This window comes from Sander vitreus, chromosome 3 (assembly GCF_031162955.1).
Source record: "Sander vitreus isolate 19-12246 chromosome 3, sanVit1, whole genome shotgun sequence".
Taxonomy (NCBI): Eukaryota; Metazoa; Chordata; class Actinopteri; order Perciformes; family Percidae; genus Sander; species Sander vitreus.
In genome coordinates this window covers 30,554,364-30,573,045 of record NC_135857.1, presented here as the reverse complement: position 1 = coordinate 30,573,045, position 18,682 = coordinate 30,554,364, and the positions used below count along the sequence as shown (strand labels likewise).

Sequence of the window (18,682 nt, the reverse complement as noted above, 5' to 3'; positions counted from 1 at the left end):
GTCTGGGCTCTTTTGTACATGAACTATTATTTCACAGCTAACTTGATTCAAGAGGCAGTGAGGTGGACATCGCAGCACCGGTAGCGATAAAGTGGAGCTCCACTTTGACAGAAATACATTTCACTGTGGGGGTTTTGTTGATGCTCTACTTCTCAAAGACAAACTAAGTGAGCTGAGATGAGTCTCATGTTCAACAATGTTTCTTACATAATCCTTGATAGAAACAAAGCCTGGCAATTCATATTCAGTATTATTACTTATTGGCTTTCATTGTATCATGTTACTGTTAAAAACATCAATAAAATGTTTTGTCTAAATAAATGATCCCAAGCAAATTGTCATGAAAAAAAAAAAAACTTTCTGTTTCATATAGTGGAAGAGTTTTGTCTGATGTAATGAATAACAGTAGTCAAATTGTCTTTATTATTGTACTTAATTAATATACTGATATTCTTGTGATATTGACTTCAAACATATTGTCGGATTCTAGATGATGCTCTTGCAGTAACCTAACCTATGATCTTTCAGGGCCAGCTGACAGGGAAAATACCAAAGAGCCACCCACAGAGGGGGAGGGGTCATCACACAGACGATTATTGGTGTCAATAATAACATTGTTTGGTATATTATAGGTTTGGGTGCACAGAAACAATCTATCTATCTCTAGCCTTGAAAACCCATTTCCCCAACTCAGCTGTTTCAGGTCATTTTTCAGGGTCCTCCCCCATCGAGTTTGACACTGTGAAGTGGATAGCTCTACACTGTGTGTGTTGGCTTCTCCAAGGAAGACGTGCAGCCTTTGGCCAGCTGTCCCCTGCAGGCTCTGGGTAGCTTGTTGCTCTGCCTCTTCACCCCACACTGACAGGCTCTACTTTCCTCAGATAAAAATAGATACCGATGCTAACAGATGCACCAGCCCCTGTCTATCTATCTTGGCTCACACACACACACACATATGCACACATACACTGTTACCCACCTATTCTTAAGCCCAGAATATTCTGGACGTAATAGAAAAGAGATTTAGTGAGACAATGAGCAGTGCATTCTGAAAAGATCAAAATAGGATCACGTAATGTAGGTTAGATTTCTGCGCTCACACGAGACTAAAGAAATCAATTACCAAGTTTAAAGAGAGCAACTAATAAGCGGGTCATGGCACATTCGGGGCAATGCAAAAATAGTCAACTATATACAGAAGCGAGCCTTGGCTCTGAGAACTGCAACTACAGATTTGACTTAAAATACTCAAATGCCTGAACAAGCAGAAGTGACACAAGGGAAGAAGCTGTGAAAGCAGGGGACACTAAAGGAGCAATGAAGTTGATGCTGAAAGATCATGACTCTATTTTAGATCTAGATTTAGAAGAGGTGAATCATGTAGAGTTGAATTGCTTTTTCAATAAAAAAAAAATAAAATCAATTTTCCTTCCTCACTGCTATCATAACTCCTCATATCCTCTAACTCCTCTCCAGCAGCCAGTGCAGGTTTCCCAAAAAGGAAAGTAAGCAAGACTCACCGTTCGCAGGAACTGAATCTCCTCCTCTCCCTCTCCCCCTTCTGCCATCCTTTGCCGAGGGTTATTCGCAGCTCCTCGGGAGAAAACAGAAAATCCTTCTGTTCAGGAATTGGATTTTTTTATCTCCTTTGCTATATCCCACCCTCTCGCTCCCAACGTTGCACCTCTCTCCTTTCTTTCTTGTTGCTGTACCCCTCTCTCTCTCTCTCTCTCTCTCTCTCTCTCTCTCACACACACACACACACACACACTCAGTGTATCTCGCTCTCGGTGCTACTGTGTGTGGGTGTGCTGAATGGACAGCATGAGCCCTGTGGCTCTCACGGTGTTGTGAGAGAGTGTGACGGGAGGCGAGGCTCTCCCCGGCTCCTCTCTCCTCTTGCCTTGCATCCCCCAACAGCAGTTGGGGGGGGGGGCAGCAGGCACCTTGTTACACATTTAAACGGCTCCCATCCCACTGTAGAAGTGGGCCACTCCTTCACACAGGCTGACCCCCTCCAACACACACACACATACACACACACAGCTCCTTCCACATGTCTGAGGCTATAAAAGGAAAGGGGGGTGAGGACTATCTTTTGGGGAGTGTGCAGTAAGAACAGATGCACACACACACACACACACACACACACACACACACACACACACACACACAAATAGAAAAGTGTACAAATTCCTGGAAACTTGGTTTCAAATAATTCAATATTTGTAACATTATATACAACAATCAAAGCTAAAGTTAGAGACAAAAACATCCATATCCTTAATAAATCGGATAATCTGCTTGATCACCTTGGTGTGGTTACATCAGATGTGTGTTTGTGTATATGACTCCATCACTTTTCTATAATATGATACATGTCTAATATCTCATGTTTTAAGAGCCCTGAGTTGAGTCTTCAGCTTGTTTATGTTGTATGAACAGCAGTTTTAAAACGTGGTATAATGCAGAGAAAAGCTGCAGAACTTTACATTTGAAACAGGAACCAGTGAATGTTTGATATTTCTGATTAATATAGGACCTAAGGTCAATTTTGAAAAGTCAAAATGGCTGTCCATTCATTTCCTGTTGATCATAAGCAATTAAATGAATAATAATGTCAGCTTAGTTTGCAGTTATCATTCGTTGTGTTTCATCACCTACAGTTTGGCACATTCAGCGCAGTGGATACTACTGATGCTTTTTTATACAGTCCAATCAATAACAGGATGAGACGCTCTGACATTATAGCAGGCTTTTAATTAGCTCCGTGCTCTTTCACACTTTTCCATAAAATTTCAGATTTTTATGCTTCAGTGTTAAAGTAGCAAATGTCTTACCTGCACTAAGAACAGTAATTAACATTTTATTATATTTATTTTAACACCGTGCTCAATTAACTGTACAGTAGCAATATCGCTGTCAACAGCCCCCAGCCGTTTCTGTGCTGCCTCTGTAGTCAGGCAAGAAAAATCTTTGCAGTAATTTAAAAAGGGATGAGCCTGTCCTGTGTCTTAATGACTGGGCATGATTCCAAAAAGGTCATTAAGTTGAGATATTTCATGATAAGGAAATTGTGATGTAATAATGTCAGCAGTGTGATTCTTCCTTCCTTTCTTTCTTTCTTTTTTTTTTTTTTTTTTTGAGGTGGTTGGGGGCTATGAACAGTGATTAATCAGCAGAAAATTGATAACAGATTAAATCATTTATTAAGCAAAAATGCCACAAAAAAACATTTGCTAGTAACAGCTTTTCAAATGTAAGGATTTGCTGCTATTCACTGTTATATATCATTGTTTATTCAATATATTTGGGTACTGGACTGTTAGTCGGACATAACAAGCAATTTGAATAGTCAACCTGGGCATAGGAAATTATGATGGCCAATTTTAGTATTTTCTCTTATTTTAGAGCCCAAACATCCAATTTAATTTAATTGAACTGACTATTAAAAGGTGAAAAACATGAATAAAATCCCTATCAAGTCTTATTTTAGCTCTGAAACGATGAATTATACCTTTACATAAAATTGCAAATATCATGATAAGACAATGTGCCAGAAATAATCTTTGCAGACTACAAAGGTAAAGTAAAATGCTATCTTCTCACAATATCAACAGCTCTGTCTGGACAGCCTGCATCCCTGGAGGAAATAGTGGATTTGCATGAGTGTCCGTGGCACACCCCTCATACCAGGCAGCAGGGATGCACCAGAAAGAAAAGCTGGAAGTCTGAGTGGGAAAAAAAGCGCATGACACAGAAACGGTGACCATCCTCTGACAGTGTGCACATACACACATCCTTACCTCCTCAATCTCCATCTGGCATCCTTCCGCATGCTCTCATTCTCGCCCATCTCCCGCTGCAACAGCAGCTGGCAGCGGATAAAGATGTTTTGGGACGCTGCTCACCGGGATACAACTCCGTCCAGCGAGTAAAACGGAGAGGAGAGGAGGCGGAGGAGGTGATACGCCACTGAAGCAGAACTAACATGAATTCTGGGAGTATGAGTCCTAATTCAGAGGGAACCTGCTGTTGCCCGGTTTTTTTTGCCAACTCACGAATCCGCCTCTGTTTACGTGCAGTTGAGGCTGCGCGCCTGATGGTGGCGACATTGTACTGAGAATTGAACTCAAATCGCTCCACAATGATCTCCAATTCTGACTCCAAAATGATCAATAATTAGCAATAGGTTTAAAAACAGTCACGGCAGCATCCAGAGCAAACAAAGGTAGCTAAGTATTGGCTGGTCTATGCAGTTTATTGTGCTGCCTGCTGCCTTGAAATGTAATCAAAACAAACAAAAGAAAGTAAATGACCCGTAAGGTAACGCTAACGTGGGCTAACTGTTAGTTAGGCTACATTACTTTGCTAACAACAATAGACTTATTTTTTACAGTGGCCTATGCTAACAACAAGGCAACGTTAAAGAACGTATCACATGACAAAATAAGTGAAATTCTTTAAAAAAATATATAAAATAGGCTTATTAAACTGACAACTCTACAGTGCTGTTTTAATTTAACAGACAACCGCGTGAGTTACCGTTTTTTTTGCTTTTCTGTGCCGTCATCTTATGTCAATATAATTTAAAAGACTTCTGTTTTTACCAAAAATAGCAAAATAAAAGCCTTAAAACAAAATGCACTTAATTCACAAACTTAACACGTTAATCAATACACTAATTGCATATGGGCGGTCTGTAAGACTCACAGCTAACAGCTAGTCATTATGATGTTGAATTGTAATAAAGATGTGGGCCTTAGCTATTTTTTGTGTCACATTTCTTAATATTTACCAGCTGAGTTGACTGCAACTCTTCCTGTTTTACAGAACTATTACCTAAGATTACAGTAAGATTGCCACATTGCCAGGAAATAGCATTGAATACTTTTTTTTCTTCTGTAACCTTTCTGTGTTCCTAAGTCCTTCAATGAACTCACTTCTAATGCAAATCCAAATGCATTTTTAGGTGTTTTGGACTTGGCGTGCATTGACTGCAGGATTCCTTCTCGGTGCATCTTTCCCTGCTTTTGAATGCCATATTGCCCACTCTCTCTGCCAGCCAGTCAGCTTCCTGCAGCTAAGAAGCCACCTCTGCCGACTCTGGGACATTAATGTCCCCTGTTTGGTCTCCCCTTCCTCTTGGTGTGTCAAAACAAGGATGCCTTTGAGTCTCCCTGTCCAGCTGCACAGCCACATTCACAAGCACAAACACTACCTCACTGTGTAATCACTTGCTGCCCTGAGAAATGACAGAGGGAGTTAAAAAAAAAAAAAAAAAAGAAGAAAGGGAAAAAATCAGGGTGATAGACGTGATTTGGGGGAACACTGGAGACCTTGGGTGAGCAAATCTAAGAGGGAGACGCGTGTCATGATTCAACAATGTTATTAGACATCTAATGATTTCTTTTCAGGAACTGATTCTTTTGCCAAGTTCAGGCAATGCCCCAGAAAACTGCATCAAAAAGTGACATTGAGGCGTGGCCTACTTTTTCTGTGTTGATGGTGTGTTGATGAAGCCTCAAAAAAGAACCACAGATGTCGCTTCCTGGAGTACACTGATGGTGCTCAGATGATTGCTCATCACTATCTCTCTCTTACTCTCCTCCTCCTTCCTCTATAGGTACTGCATTTGTGTTCACTATTCTCTCTCTCTCTCTCTCTCTCTCTCTCTCTCTCTCTCTCTCTCTCTCTGTCCTCTCCCCTCCCCCTTGGACACACACATACACACACAAACACACACACACGCACGCACAGAAACTGATGTGAGTTCCCCTATCTGTCGGAGCCAGTTCCTCCATTTAAGATGCTGACTTATTTATGTTGAAGGGACAAGTGAATTACTTTTGTTGGCTCTTGCACTCTATTTTGTAGCTTGTTTGAGGCTTTTTCTCTTCGCATGTCTGCTTTGTTGCAGACAAAGAGAGCACAAAGTTTGTTTTGTCGCTGATTTGTGGTTGATCGATATCTTGAGATAGCAGAGAGAGAGAGAGAGAGAGGAAGGTTGACTGACACACAGAGTGGTTTGACAAGCAGGGTTTGGAGTGGAGTTTAGTCTAGTCAACGACTGGTAGGTGAGCAGCCCTCAGCCCCAGCAGCTCTTCGTCCTGTGCCCGCTCTTGCTTTCTTGGGCACATAAACACACAAGAGGACACAGAGGAGAAGGAGGAGGAGGAGCAGGGTCAACCATGGTGCTGTAGGGACACGCTCAGATGCCTGTGCGGATCACCAGTGGAGGAGGAGTGCTGCTGAGGAGAAGAGCTCTGCAATGAACAAGACCAAGAGGTAATTAAAAAAGAAAAGAAGACAGTAAACCAAATGTGAGAGTCTGGTACACTAAGACTCACTTTCAACTCTGTTTCTTAGCAAGTGTAGTCTGAGTATGTGTCAGCAGCAAGTGTTTTGTGTGCAGCAGAGATGTGTGAACGTTGAGGTTATGAGATGCAGTGTGGTTTGTGCAAAGACTCTTGACAATTCAAAGAGAAATGAGGGCATTTAGTTTTATTTTTCGCTTGGTGTGTGTGTGTGTGTGTTTTTTCTGTCACTTATTTGAAACTAGGCTGTGCAGTGGAGAAAGAGAAGCTTTGTGTTGAAAGAAAGCCCGCATGACACACATATCACACATACACTCTTACACACGGTCACAGTTTGTCTGCATATCAGAGAGGAATTCTCAACATCTCAAATGATTTGTGTATACTGCACACAAGCGAGCACTGACATTCAACAGTTGTATGTGCCTGTTAAGTGCTGTCTGCTTACCTTTCCATGGAAATGTGTTCTGCTTTTTTTTTTGTTTCAGTTAGTGATGTTTTTTGATTAGATACTGATAAGAAACTACACGTTTAGTAGCCTGTGTTTTCAGTGGTACTTTTTCTACTGTCGTAGTTGTGACCACAGCTCTTATCAGATTGCCTGGAATGAAAGGGTTGGGTGTTGAATGTTAAGGTAGTCAGACGTGGACTGAGGTGGACTGATAGAGTGGCCACATTATTGTGCTTCCCCTTCAGTGGGTATGGTTATATCACAGTTTTTTACAACTGGTGACACGCATTTCTCAATACAGTGTTCACTTTTTCAAAACTCTTCCTACAGTCGGCACAACAGTCGTCAATGTGGACCAAACTGTGGCTCACAAAATGCGTTCAATGATCGCATCTTTCAAAATCCATTAACTGTTTTCTTACTCAAACTCAATCAAAACTATGTGTATTAATACTCCATTTTGCACATTTTTACATACTATTATAAAAACAGTTACATTTACATTGAAAACCAAAAGGACAGTATGTTACATTCTGCTTTTAAATAAAAACTCCTAATGTAACCACTAATTGGGACATACAACACTGAGCACTTATTTTCATTTCTTGATGACCTCTTAAGACTTGAGTTAAGGAAAGGTGGCAAGTGGGACAGAATCCAGAATATTTTGTTATATTTTGTGGACGATGTGGCGTTTCACCATCCTCTCCCTGGCACGGAGTGGCTCAGAGCTCATCATCCTTCCGCCTTACTCTCAATTCCTCGACCCCATAGAGGAATTATTTTCCTCATGTTGGTGGAAGGTTTATGATCACCAGCCACATAATCAGATGTACCCATTGGAAGCAATGGATGCTGGATGTCTGGAGATATATCTGCAGAAGATTTCCAGGGATGGATCAGACATGCAAAAAAGTGTATTGCAAGAGAGGACATAAGATGTGATGTGGATGAGAACGTGTGGCCAAATGCAGAAGGCAGGGATCTGTAGCTGTCATATACAAGTACGTAGGCTATAGTGAATATGTATAGTTTTGTATTGCTTTGCTGGAATTACTTTTTTGTTTCATTTTGTGCACATGCAAAAATGGCATGGAATGTTGCAGCATTTCTGATTCCTTTCTGTGACATAGTCTGAGAGAACTGTCTGAACAGTTTTGAAAAAGTAAACTCAGTAAAGAGAAATTGTGATTAGAGATTGTGGTTAGAATTACTGTACACACAAGGCCAAGATATTCATTTTTTTATTAAAAACTGTAAAGAAAAAGAGAATACAAGAAAAATAAAAAATACATTTTGTATAAATGAGACTTGGATATATTTTTAAAAGCAAAAACAAATATATATATATATATATATATATATATATATATATATATATAAAGAGGAAGATGGCAAGCTAAATAATATGAATAGAATCGAATAATTATAAAAAGATGTAGATCATGTAAGTTTGTGTGTGTGTGTGTGTGTGTGTGTGTGTGTGTGTGTGTGTGTGTGTGTGTGTGTGTGTGTGTGTGTGTGTGTGTGTGTGTGTGTGAGAGAGAGAGAGAGAGAGAGAGAGTTTTTTAAAGAACAAAAGAGGGAGAGAAAGTATGAATTGGTCCTGAAGGTGTGTAGTTGCACAGGTATGATTTCATTGGCTAACAAATTCATGGCTGCAGTCACACACAGTATATACTTTATGAATATTAACTACAATTTTTCTGATGCTTACTACAATGGTTGGTACAGTGGCCTTATTGTTGCACCAAATGGATGAACGGCTCAGTGCAGAAGATGCAGAGGGAACAAGAACGCAGATTGTGAGAGGGGAGCGAGAGAGAGAGAGAGAGAGAGAGAGAGAGAGAGAGAGAGAGAGAGAGAGAGAGAGAGAGAGAGAAAGAAAGAAAGAGCAGCTCACAAACAAGGCCTTCAAAGGGCTCTGGCTTCAATTAATCAATTAAGGAAAGAAAGAGAAGAATTTGCATATCCCCCCGCCAGTGTGAGAGCCAGAGAGGGAGAAAGAGGAGGGGGGGAAATGGATCTGTAGCCAGGAGTCTTGACACGGATGGGAAAGGGAATGAGAGAGGGATTTCCAAAGAAAAAAAAGGAGAAACTGTTTCCTGAAAGGATTGAATAGAGCAATTATGAAGGAAGAGGAAAAAGTGGGTAAAGGAGTCGTCAGTGAGGAAAAGGAGGTGGAAGGTCTTCCTAAAAACCAAATAAGTGATATGATGGACTCAGACCACTGAGACTACTTAAGGTGTTTTCCTCATTGTCACTCACACAAGGATTTTCTTTTTCACCATTTTTCATGGATGCACTGTTAAATATAGAGGGACTATTATTATGTCTCTTAGGAAAAGCTGAATGCAAATGTTTAAACAGGAGTTACTGTTTTGGTATTTGCATTCACTTTTTCAACTTGAGATTTGCATTGGAGTCCACCACACACTGACTCTATTTACCAACAACTTTCTGTCGGCCAGGCTCATTACACAGAAAAGATACCACTGACTGCTGTGCTGTGCGTTACCTGCTCAGCTCTCTGGGGGAAAATCCCTGACAGATGTCATGACATCAATAACATTTCCCCATCAGCACTTGTCTTTGTAGTAGCGAGCGTGCCTCCTCGAATCTGTGACTGCTTTGACAGACAGAGCTGGATTCACTCTGAGTCAAAGAGAGAGATGACAAGTTGTAAAGGGCACTGAGATAAGAAAGCCATTGATTAGAAGTCAACTGCAGTTGACTTCTAATTGGACATGACAATGAATGAGTCATTTAAGTTGTTTATTTAATATTTTTAGTTTGCACATTACAAATAAAAAATATAAGTAAAAGACACACATGGGTCCATTGTATACATTTATACATACATTTATGTTTACATTATATACAGTGAATACATTTTACAGTTGAAAAAAGAAGAAATTCAAATGTAAAAATTCATCAAGCGAAAATGCAGAGCATACACTTGAGAGAGTATTTGTTTTTTGTTTTATCATTGTAAAACACTAAATACTTTGGGGTTTTGAACTTTTTGTCACACAAATCGACACCTGGAGCTCTGGGGAATATGATATTGTAAGCATTGTCGCAATTTGTTGATATCTTTAATCAATGTATCATTAATTGAAGACCTACAGTCATATATTGAATAAAAAGGTCAATTTGAGGCAGCTCAGTGTGGCCCAGTGGCCTAATGTATAAGGTATCAGCTTTTGGAGCTGGATTGAGTATGTTGAAGGATGTAAAGTTTATACTTAATCAAAATTAGGTAGCTAGGTGTTGTGGTACTTTTGTCAGATGAAAACCTCTTTAGGGCGCTTAGGAAAACAACAAGCTTTACTGTAAGCTTACTATGATATACTTCTAAATATCATTTATTAAACTTTCTTAATGAGCTTGTGAACCATTGACAACTCCTAAATAACTGGGTTGTAATTTATGTTGACCCTTATTTAGAAATGACAAATCCATCATTTTATAAAGTATGACAATACAATCATTAAACACATTATAAATGAGCCATTTAATCAAGAATAAAAAAAATGTATAACTGTGTTTATGAATACCACACTAATGTGTAATAATGTAGGAACAATGCTTTATAAATGATGAATTACGTATTTACTGATACTTAACTAATGCTTCATAGTGTGTAGTTATTATAAAGTGTTACCGTGAAGTTAATAGTATTTATATAGGCCCAAAAGCACAAATTACACATTCCTCATAGAGGGCTTTACAATCGGGGCAGAAAATGACAAACTAAGGGTCCAAAGATAGAGAGATGCTTTCAATCTTTCAAAGCAAGGACATCACGAAACATTTACAATGTTGCAGAAGGTGGTTGAGGTATAGATCAAATGAACCCAGGCTCCTCCATTTGTTGTGAGCCTTACCTATCCGTTCCGTAAAATAGCTCACAGTGGTACGTGCAGTGCTGTTTAGTGTTAGTGTTTTGAATAGCCAGCAGGTGAAATGAGGCGAAGAAGAGGAAGAGGAAAGAGGAGGAGAGGTGGTGTTTTGTTGCCCAAACCAGCCGCCTGTAGCTGGACCAGCAGGATTCAGAGACCCCATCAGGGTTTCTGAATCCAGGCATGGCTTAGGGGGGAAATGTGTGGTGTGTGTCTAACTGTCACATACTGGATGAAACAGCACGTACAGGCAGGAGAGCAGCTTGTGGTATAAATAGATCGGTCAATGTCAACCCGTACGCCTGCATGAAATTGTGCATCCATGAGTGTCCATACATGTGTTGTACATAAAGCAAACAATTAAGTGTGACTAAGGTGAGTGTGGATGCATGTGTATGTTAAGTTATGTATTATATGTGTGACTTGGCTAGGGAAATGAGCCAAACACAAACACAGGTTAAGGGAAGGGGATGCAGGTCTGGTCATTCAGGGAACTTGTCAGCAGTTCTCTGAACGTTGAGTGTTTCCTGGTAATGTCATGACATTAGCTGCAGTATAGAGACCGGCAGTTTCACTGCGTTACATGATACACACTGTTTCTTCAAATACATGAGGACAAAAAAAACACTCAAGCACAACATTGAACATTTTACCACAGTTTTTAAAGGAGGCACACACAATGATCAGGCTTCATTTAAATATTGGTTTCATTTCAAAAGTGCAGAAGGGTTGTGGAACAAACCTTTTCACTCAATGCTCAAACCTCAAACCTCACAACTGAAACAAAGACACCAGTTTGAATGTGAAAAATATGAAAAAGGTCAGTTACTGATTGTTGTGAAATACAGTCAGACATTGCTAAACTGAGCCCCCGATCTGAAGAGGAAGCATTAATCGCATCATGAAACAAACAAGTCTCATTTTTAAGGGCATTTGAAAAGCCATCAAACAGTAACTCCATGTTAACACTCCAGAAAAGAAGTCCCTGATCGTCATTGGTTGAAAGTTCTTTTAATCCAGTAGGATATAGCCAAAGGTGTGGCCTGTCATTGAAAGCCAAAGGAAACACAATTAGCATCGACATTGTCCTACATATCAGTGGATCCCACTGTTTGGACTTAATGGTGAAAGAAATGTCCGCTTACAACCCCTTCTCCCAGGTTGTATACTGTGTGTCATGAGCTGGGAGGAGCCATCTTTCCTTCTTTCTCAGATAGGTGGTTTTATAAACCTGAGGAGGTCAAACTATTCTGTATTTCACAAGAAGAAAAGCAAGGAAAATAAATAATTTAGTGTGTCAGAATTGTTTCATTTCTCAGTTACACAGGGTGACAACACTGAACGTATACAGCATTCATACATTTGTAGATAGATAGATAGATAGATAGATAGATAGATAGATAGATGGTCTTTATTGTCCACTGGGGAAATTTGTTTTGTCTGTACAGGGCCTTACAAATGTACATACATACACACACAGTAAACTGAGGTAGATGTTATTGTCACCGGTTAATGTTGTAATGTTGTTGGCCAGTTTTTACATGCTGTCATACATTTGCTTTGTGCAGCAGACATGTATCTCCCTAATCCTCAATACAGTACATAACATTTCAGTTACTTTCAGCTACCGCAAACGTTGCTGCTCTTTTGTGAATACATACTGGTGCTGAAAAGAACTGGTTATTCTGAGAAAAGGGTGAAGAATTACAAAGGTTTGCAAACCAGTATTGGTGATGATGTGTGACATATTGTAGTGCCGACCTCAAATGTGACACAATATTGTACTTTTATATACAACTTAATTAACCCAGCTGTGTTGATAGGTTTTTAAAACTCATGCAAGGGGTTACAGTGGTCATTGGAATTATATATAACCTATTAACTAATGTAAAGGTATGGGTTCTATGTTCCAAAGAGGACAGGTGTAAGCATTTGAAACCAAACAAATGTACATCAAAACTCTTCAATAAAAAGCTTCAAAAAAGCACAGGACAAGTAAAAACCACAGCACACCTGTCTGTAACAGGACCAATTCTACCTTCTCCTGAAAACTGTGACACTTACAACTGGATCAAAAATGTCAGTACAAGTCCAAGTCTGTGAGCTATTTGGCAAATAATGAACATTTGACAAACACAGAACGCTATGCAGTTGTTCTGCCAGTGCGTGAAGACTCAGGCAGCTGCAGCGCTGCAGAACAGCTTATCAGATGTGGGGAGATGCATTTCCTCAGATGCTGACCTGCACTACCTCACCACACTCTGCTCTACTTCTTTCTAAGCTACTTATACCCCCTGTCTGTGTGTGACTCTCTCTCTCTCTCTCTCTCTCTCTCTCTCTCTCTCTCTCTCTCTCTCAGAAAGCCCAATGGAGAGAGCAGGAAGCTGGTCCAGCGCAGGAGGAATACATGTCCCAGTCCTCAGGACATCGCCCGGGCCCTGCAGAGCCCCAGCTCTGCTCCCAGCGCCAGTGCTGCCAGCCTGGATGAGCTCATACAGCGCTGCCTAAACAGCTTCGGTCAGTCTCTGTCCCTACGTGTTTGCATGTGTTCCCAAAGTTTGTCATGTGTCTTTACTCTTTATCACAAGCAGGTTATATAAATGCGGGATGAGGGAGAGTGAGGGGGGAATCCAGGGTGAGAGAGACTGACAGGGAGGGAGGGAGGGAGACAAAGGGCAGTCTCATACAATCAAGCTTTGTTCTGTTGGGCTGCAGAGGCCAACTAGCTATTCCCATGCAATGTTAAACTATACAAATCTCTCTCCTCTCTGCCTCTCTTTCAATGATCTCACTCTCATCATTGGTTAGTTTATTTAAATCACACAACAACAACAAAAAACGTCTGGATACCCCTTGTGGTAACTAGCACTCTAGCACACAGATAGTTAATGTTTATTTTTTCAGAGGCTATAATATATCTACTGGTGAGAGTCTTGCTGCTACAGTAATGGAGGTGAATGGAACATGCCTATCCAAAAATAATGTCCTGGTTAATCTGGACAATCTCTGGAACATTTTTAATCAAAGGTAAAAACAAAAATAATAATAATATTAAAAACTGTCAACAAGTAGTGATACCCACACCCACATGCCAGTCTATCTCATTTTGTGGCTTTTGCCCCCCTTTTACCAACAACCTTAAACAACCCAGTGAGAGACATTATTTACCCCTTGATTTCACTCTTTATGTCCCATTATGATATAATGTATGATGAAAAAGGTACATTGTATATCAAGTAAATTAGACACGTGTCTAGACCTTTTTTTCTTTATTTGCTTATTTCTACTTTAGGTCACAGTTGGATGTATCTCATACAGTAGGCGAAAGGCAGGAAAACACCCGGGGCAGGTTGTCATTTCATCGCAAGGTTAACACAGACAGACACTCCACACCTACAGGAAATTCTAAAAAAAAATCTCCAATCCACTTGAGCTGCATGTCTCTGGGGTGTGACTGAAAAAAAACAAAGCACCTGGAGAAAACCAATACGAAAATCTAAAACCCACTCAAATAGAACGAACTGACTGACTGACTGACTGACTGAAATGAACTAAAATGAACTGAAATGAACTGGACTGAGCTGCTTGACCACTGAGCCACCGTGCAGCCCACAGTTTTTGTTGTTTTTGTTGTTGTTGTTTGTAACCACATTAATCCTGTGCTGCTGTGTTTTTGGTTGCAGATTCAGAGGGGAAGCTATCCAGCCCCAGAGGGTCCCAGCTGGTCCACATGACCCTGATGATGCACAGTTGGGTCGTGCCATCTCAGATGTTCGCCCAGAAACTTCTCACCCTATATCCTCCACTGTCACTCAGTGCAGTACTCTGGTCCCACCGGTGCACTGCTCCCAATCTCATGTCCACGTTCATTAATCAGATCAGGAAACAGGCATGGCTTTGTTTTGCACTCCTTGTCGGCAAAGCAGATTTGAATTTTCTATATCCCTGCTGGTGTTTGGAGTAATGTTGTGCCCTATCTGCTACTGGGTGTTCCTTGACTCTTTATCTCACTTATAAGGATTGCCCCTTGGACAAGAGAGGACTGAAGCGGACACAGATCTGCCACCTTATCAGGTGAGTGAGTGAGCGTGTTGTATGACAGACTGTGAAGGAACTGGTTTTCCTGCTCTATTTGCGGGATGTAAGCATATTTTCTGTCTTGCTTCGTGGAAAGGCAGTGGATCAGCCAGTTCCCGGCGGTGTTCGAGGCAGACCCCCTTCTTGAGCAGACCATGGGGGACCTGTGGGCGCTGGTGCGGTCAGGCGGAGAGAAGACGCACTCGCAGCTCCTTGACACCTCCTGCTTGTGAGCCATGTTTTGAGTTGATTCAGTGCCCTGGGGGGGAATTGTGGTTTGCGTATTTGGCCACAACTCAAGCAAGTTTTTTCTATAAATAGGAAATAGGGGTTTCTCTTTTTTTTTAAAAACATCTATTTTTGTCCTGTTGCTTGGCTTTCTTTTCCTAGAGGCCCTCATGGGAACATATTCCAGGCACCCTCGCCCTCTGTGAAGAAGAGGAAGGTGTCTTTGATCTTCGACCACATGGAGCCAGATGAGATGGCCGAGCACCTCAGCTACCTGGAGTTCAAGAACTTCTGTAACGTTTCAGTAAGTTCAGTGAGCAACTTCTCACTAATTGCTGTTCTTACTTTGCTTGTTGAGGCCTCGTCATGTTGCCATGACTTGCAGATACGCTGTATAAATAAAATGCATTATAATTATTTATCTATTATTATTATTATAACCGATCCCCTGCTGCAGAGAGTTTAATGACAACACCTTCCATGGACAAAGTCTTCTTAAAATATCTTTGGTATCAGTAATAAAACATTTGGAAGAACAAGTTTTGAGTTGCCAGATTGTGAAAAATCCACAATTTCTACTTGTCATACACCATTTATACATTAAAACATAGGTATTCTTGTCAACTTTCAGCTAAGGTGCTCACGTAAGCTATAGGATTTATAGTTTGAATTATGACAAGACGGTCTGTAAATCTCTCATTGACCATAATGTTATTTACCCTCATTCTCTCTTGAGCCGAAACGCAAACAAAGCGTATTTTGAAACTGCGATTTCAGACTCATTTTTTATTTTTATCTACACAAATTATATACCAATACGTTCGCAAAGGCCTTGTGGCGCTCACGATGAAGTGATTTCACTGAGGCCACCTATAGTTTAAGCTGTCTGAGCCTTCTTTTCATAGGTCGCTCTCAGTGTCTCTTAATGGGAGCAGTCTAACAGCAGGTGATACCACTACCATTAGCTGATTACAGAGATCAAAGGGATCTCCCCTGTGTTTACAAACATGGCCACTGATTAGTAAACATGACGCAGCATTTTTGCCAGACCGTCAAATTGCAACTACAGACAGTAATATGAACATTAACGGAACATCACACACACACACACACACACACACACACACACACACACACACACACACATAGTGTCATTTGTGATTTTATCCATATATATAGCCCGCTTCTTTTCAGGCAATATATTCACCTCTCAGCTCTTTAGGGTCATGCTTGTTTGTTCTATGCAATGGATATGTCTGATTATAATACAAAGTATTTATACTTTCAGTCTTTTTAGTCAATTTATTTGAACTTCCACTTTCGACAGTATTACAGTTTCGCTTCCAGCTTTTCTAACAATGTATTTCAGCTCTTGGCTTATTAAGGTAATGCAGTTCAGCTTCCAACTGACAATTTTACATTTCAACTTCCAAGTTTTTCAGCAGTGCAGTGCAATGCAAACAATTTGTTTCATATTTCTGCATTTTCATCAATGTTTCTCACAGCCTTTGTAAGTCTTCCATACTTATTCATAATTTCAGTTAGAAAATAAATTCAGACCTCACGATGTTCTACATCATTTGGCATCGTTGAACTTTTAAAGCCAACAATTCAGCCTTTAAATATTCCACATCTTTTATACATTAGTGGTGTTATTGAACTTTTTAATGAAATTCATGTTAATTAAAACCATTCATACTTTTCAAACTATCCTCACTACTTCACCTTCACCTTCACCTTCTTTTTAAGCTGTTAATCCAGTTTAGCTTTAGCAATTTAGCTATTCGGCATTCACATGCATTTTCTGCAGGAAATGCATTTTCTTGTATTTACATGAGATCTAGACACAAATGTATAACTGTTGAACCCAAAGTTACGCCCTTTCTCAAACCCTTGGTAAAATATGTCTTTATAGAAAATAGTATCTTTACTTTTGTTATAAATTAAGATGCTCCTTCCTGGTGTTGGAGAATTGTTTTCAGTAGAAAAGCCGTTATGAGCACAAAATATGATCTGCTCGATCATTTGGTGACAGATTTCTACCCTGCTTAAACACCTGAGTGAAATCAGTGATAAACTTAGTGCAGAAGGTGTTTCCTGCCTGACCACTGCTATCTGATCGGTCAGTTCCTGGACTACCGCAGCTACGTGGTGCGAGGCTCGGTGAGGGACAACCCTGCTCTGGAGCGGTCGGTCATGATGTGTAACGGAGTCTCCCAGTGGGTCCAGCTGATGATCCTCAGCAGACACACGGCCCAGCAGAGAGCCCAGGTCTTCACTAAGTTCATTCATGTGGCTCAGGTAATACTGGCCGACGGATCAAACATCACAAAAAAAAAAAACTCAGAGGGAGTGTTGTTTGCACGGAAGAGGATTAGGGCCACATGTGAAAAATGTATTTGAGTTCTGAGTTTAAAGTCAGAATTCTGAGAAATAAATTAGAATTCTGACTTTAATCTCAGAATGTTGATTTATTTCTCAGAATACTGATTTTTAGAGACGGCATTATGACTTTATTCTCAGAATTTTGAGTTTAAAGTCAGAATTATGACTTTATGACTTTATTCTCAGAATTCTGAGTTTAAAGTCAGAATTAAGACTTTATTCTCAGAATTCTGAGATTAAAAAAAAAAAAGAAAAAAAGAGATTTAAAAAAAGAAAATAAAAAGTCAGAATTCTGACTTCAAACTCAGAACTCAATACATTTTTTTTCACATGTGGCCCTAATCCTCTTCCGTATGTTTGGCTGCCAAGAAGTGTTTGGGGTTTTGGGGGCTAAGACTTCATTTCCTTCACAGAAACTTCGAGCTCTGCAAAACTTTAACACTCTAATGGCAGTGACTGGAGGCCTCTGTCACAGCTCAATCTCCCGCCTCAAAGACACCTCCAACCTGCTGACTCCTGACATCACTAAGGTATTTCAAATATTACACATGCCCATGAGTCAGTCTTTTGATGACTACATTACCACAGAGGGATAAAGATGAAACTTTTTTTTTGTGAATCATCCTCCTTGAAATTTAATTTAGTTTTTTTAAGCTCCAGGATTTTCATGTCATGGTGATTTTCTTTCCCTTTTCACCTGCCACCAGTTTTACGTGCTGACGGAATTTTATATCAAATTTTTTGGCCACGTTTTTGTCTATATATTTCATCATCACTTAACCCTCCTATTGGGTTTCTTTCAAGCAAATTGGCCCAAAAAAAACAAACGGGTTGTTCCATCCAACGCTCTCCGCAAGTAAAACTAAGCATCAGATCACTACTTTCATAGAATTTTATTACATTTTGTAGCATTTGAAAAACCAATGAAATGGTTTCTAAACAGTGTCCTGACTAAACTTTGACAGTCTGTGATTATCCACTCGATCGTAACTATTTCTCGAAATAATTCATAATTTCAGCTTATTTTTAACTCAAAAATGAGGTATAATTTCACATAAAGGAGGTTTATTGACCATGATTTTTTTTAAGTGTAAAACTAGTGGTAATAACTTGATGTTGATGTGGTAGTAAGTGGTGAATCTGGTGACAGTGGGAAAAAAGCGCAGCAGAAAGCAACAGAAACCTCAAAAATAGTATACCCACTACAATACATTAGACTACACCACTGGGTGTGTGTGTGTGTGTGTGTGTGTGTGTGTGTGTGTGTGTGTGTGTGTGTGTGTGTGTGTGTGTGTGTGTGTGTGTGTGTGTGTGTGTGT

General features: G+C 40.1%; 2 protein-coding genes across 4 annotated transcripts in view; one reads left to right on the top strand and one right to left on the bottom strand.

Annotated features, from left to right (window-relative positions):
* ryr1b (ryanodine receptor 1b (skeletal)) overlaps window positions 1-4,137 on the bottom strand; it is an 83,642-nt gene extending 79,505 nt beyond the window's left edge. Inside the window, exons 1-2 of the mRNA XM_078246931.1 lie at window positions 3,807-4,137; window positions 1,521-1,594 (exon numbers count right to left, since the gene is read on the bottom strand). Of these exons, the coding sequence (XP_078103057.1) occupies window positions 1,521-1,568 (48 nt within the window). The 5' untranslated portion in view covers window positions 1,569-1,594; window positions 3,807-4,137. The remainder of the gene's footprint in view (window positions 1-1,520; window positions 1,595-3,806) is intronic.
* Window positions 4,138-5,742: 1,605 nt separating this feature from the next.
* rasgrp4 (RAS guanyl releasing protein 4) overlaps window positions 5,743-18,682 on the top strand; it is an 18,451-nt gene continuing 5,511 nt past the window's right edge. Inside the window, exons 1-8 of one of the 3 annotated variants that reach the window (XM_078246927.1) lie at window positions 5,743-6,288; window positions 13,033-13,190; window positions 14,357-14,468; window positions 14,685-14,747; window positions 14,848-14,979; window positions 15,141-15,282; window positions 17,106-17,279; window positions 17,777-17,893. In XM_078246927.1, the coding sequence (XP_078103053.1) occupies window positions 6,272-6,288; window positions 13,033-13,190; window positions 14,357-14,468; window positions 14,685-14,747; window positions 14,848-14,979; window positions 15,141-15,282; window positions 17,106-17,279; window positions 17,777-17,893 (915 nt within the window). In that variant the 5' untranslated portion in view covers window positions 5,743-6,271. Of the gene's footprint in view, window positions 6,289-13,032; window positions 13,191-13,965; window positions 14,042-14,356; window positions 14,469-14,684; window positions 14,748-14,847; window positions 14,980-15,140; window positions 15,283-17,105; window positions 17,280-17,776; window positions 17,894-18,682 lie in introns of those variants that run through there. The other 2 variants (XM_078246929.1, XM_078246930.1) reach the window with 2 other exon arrangements.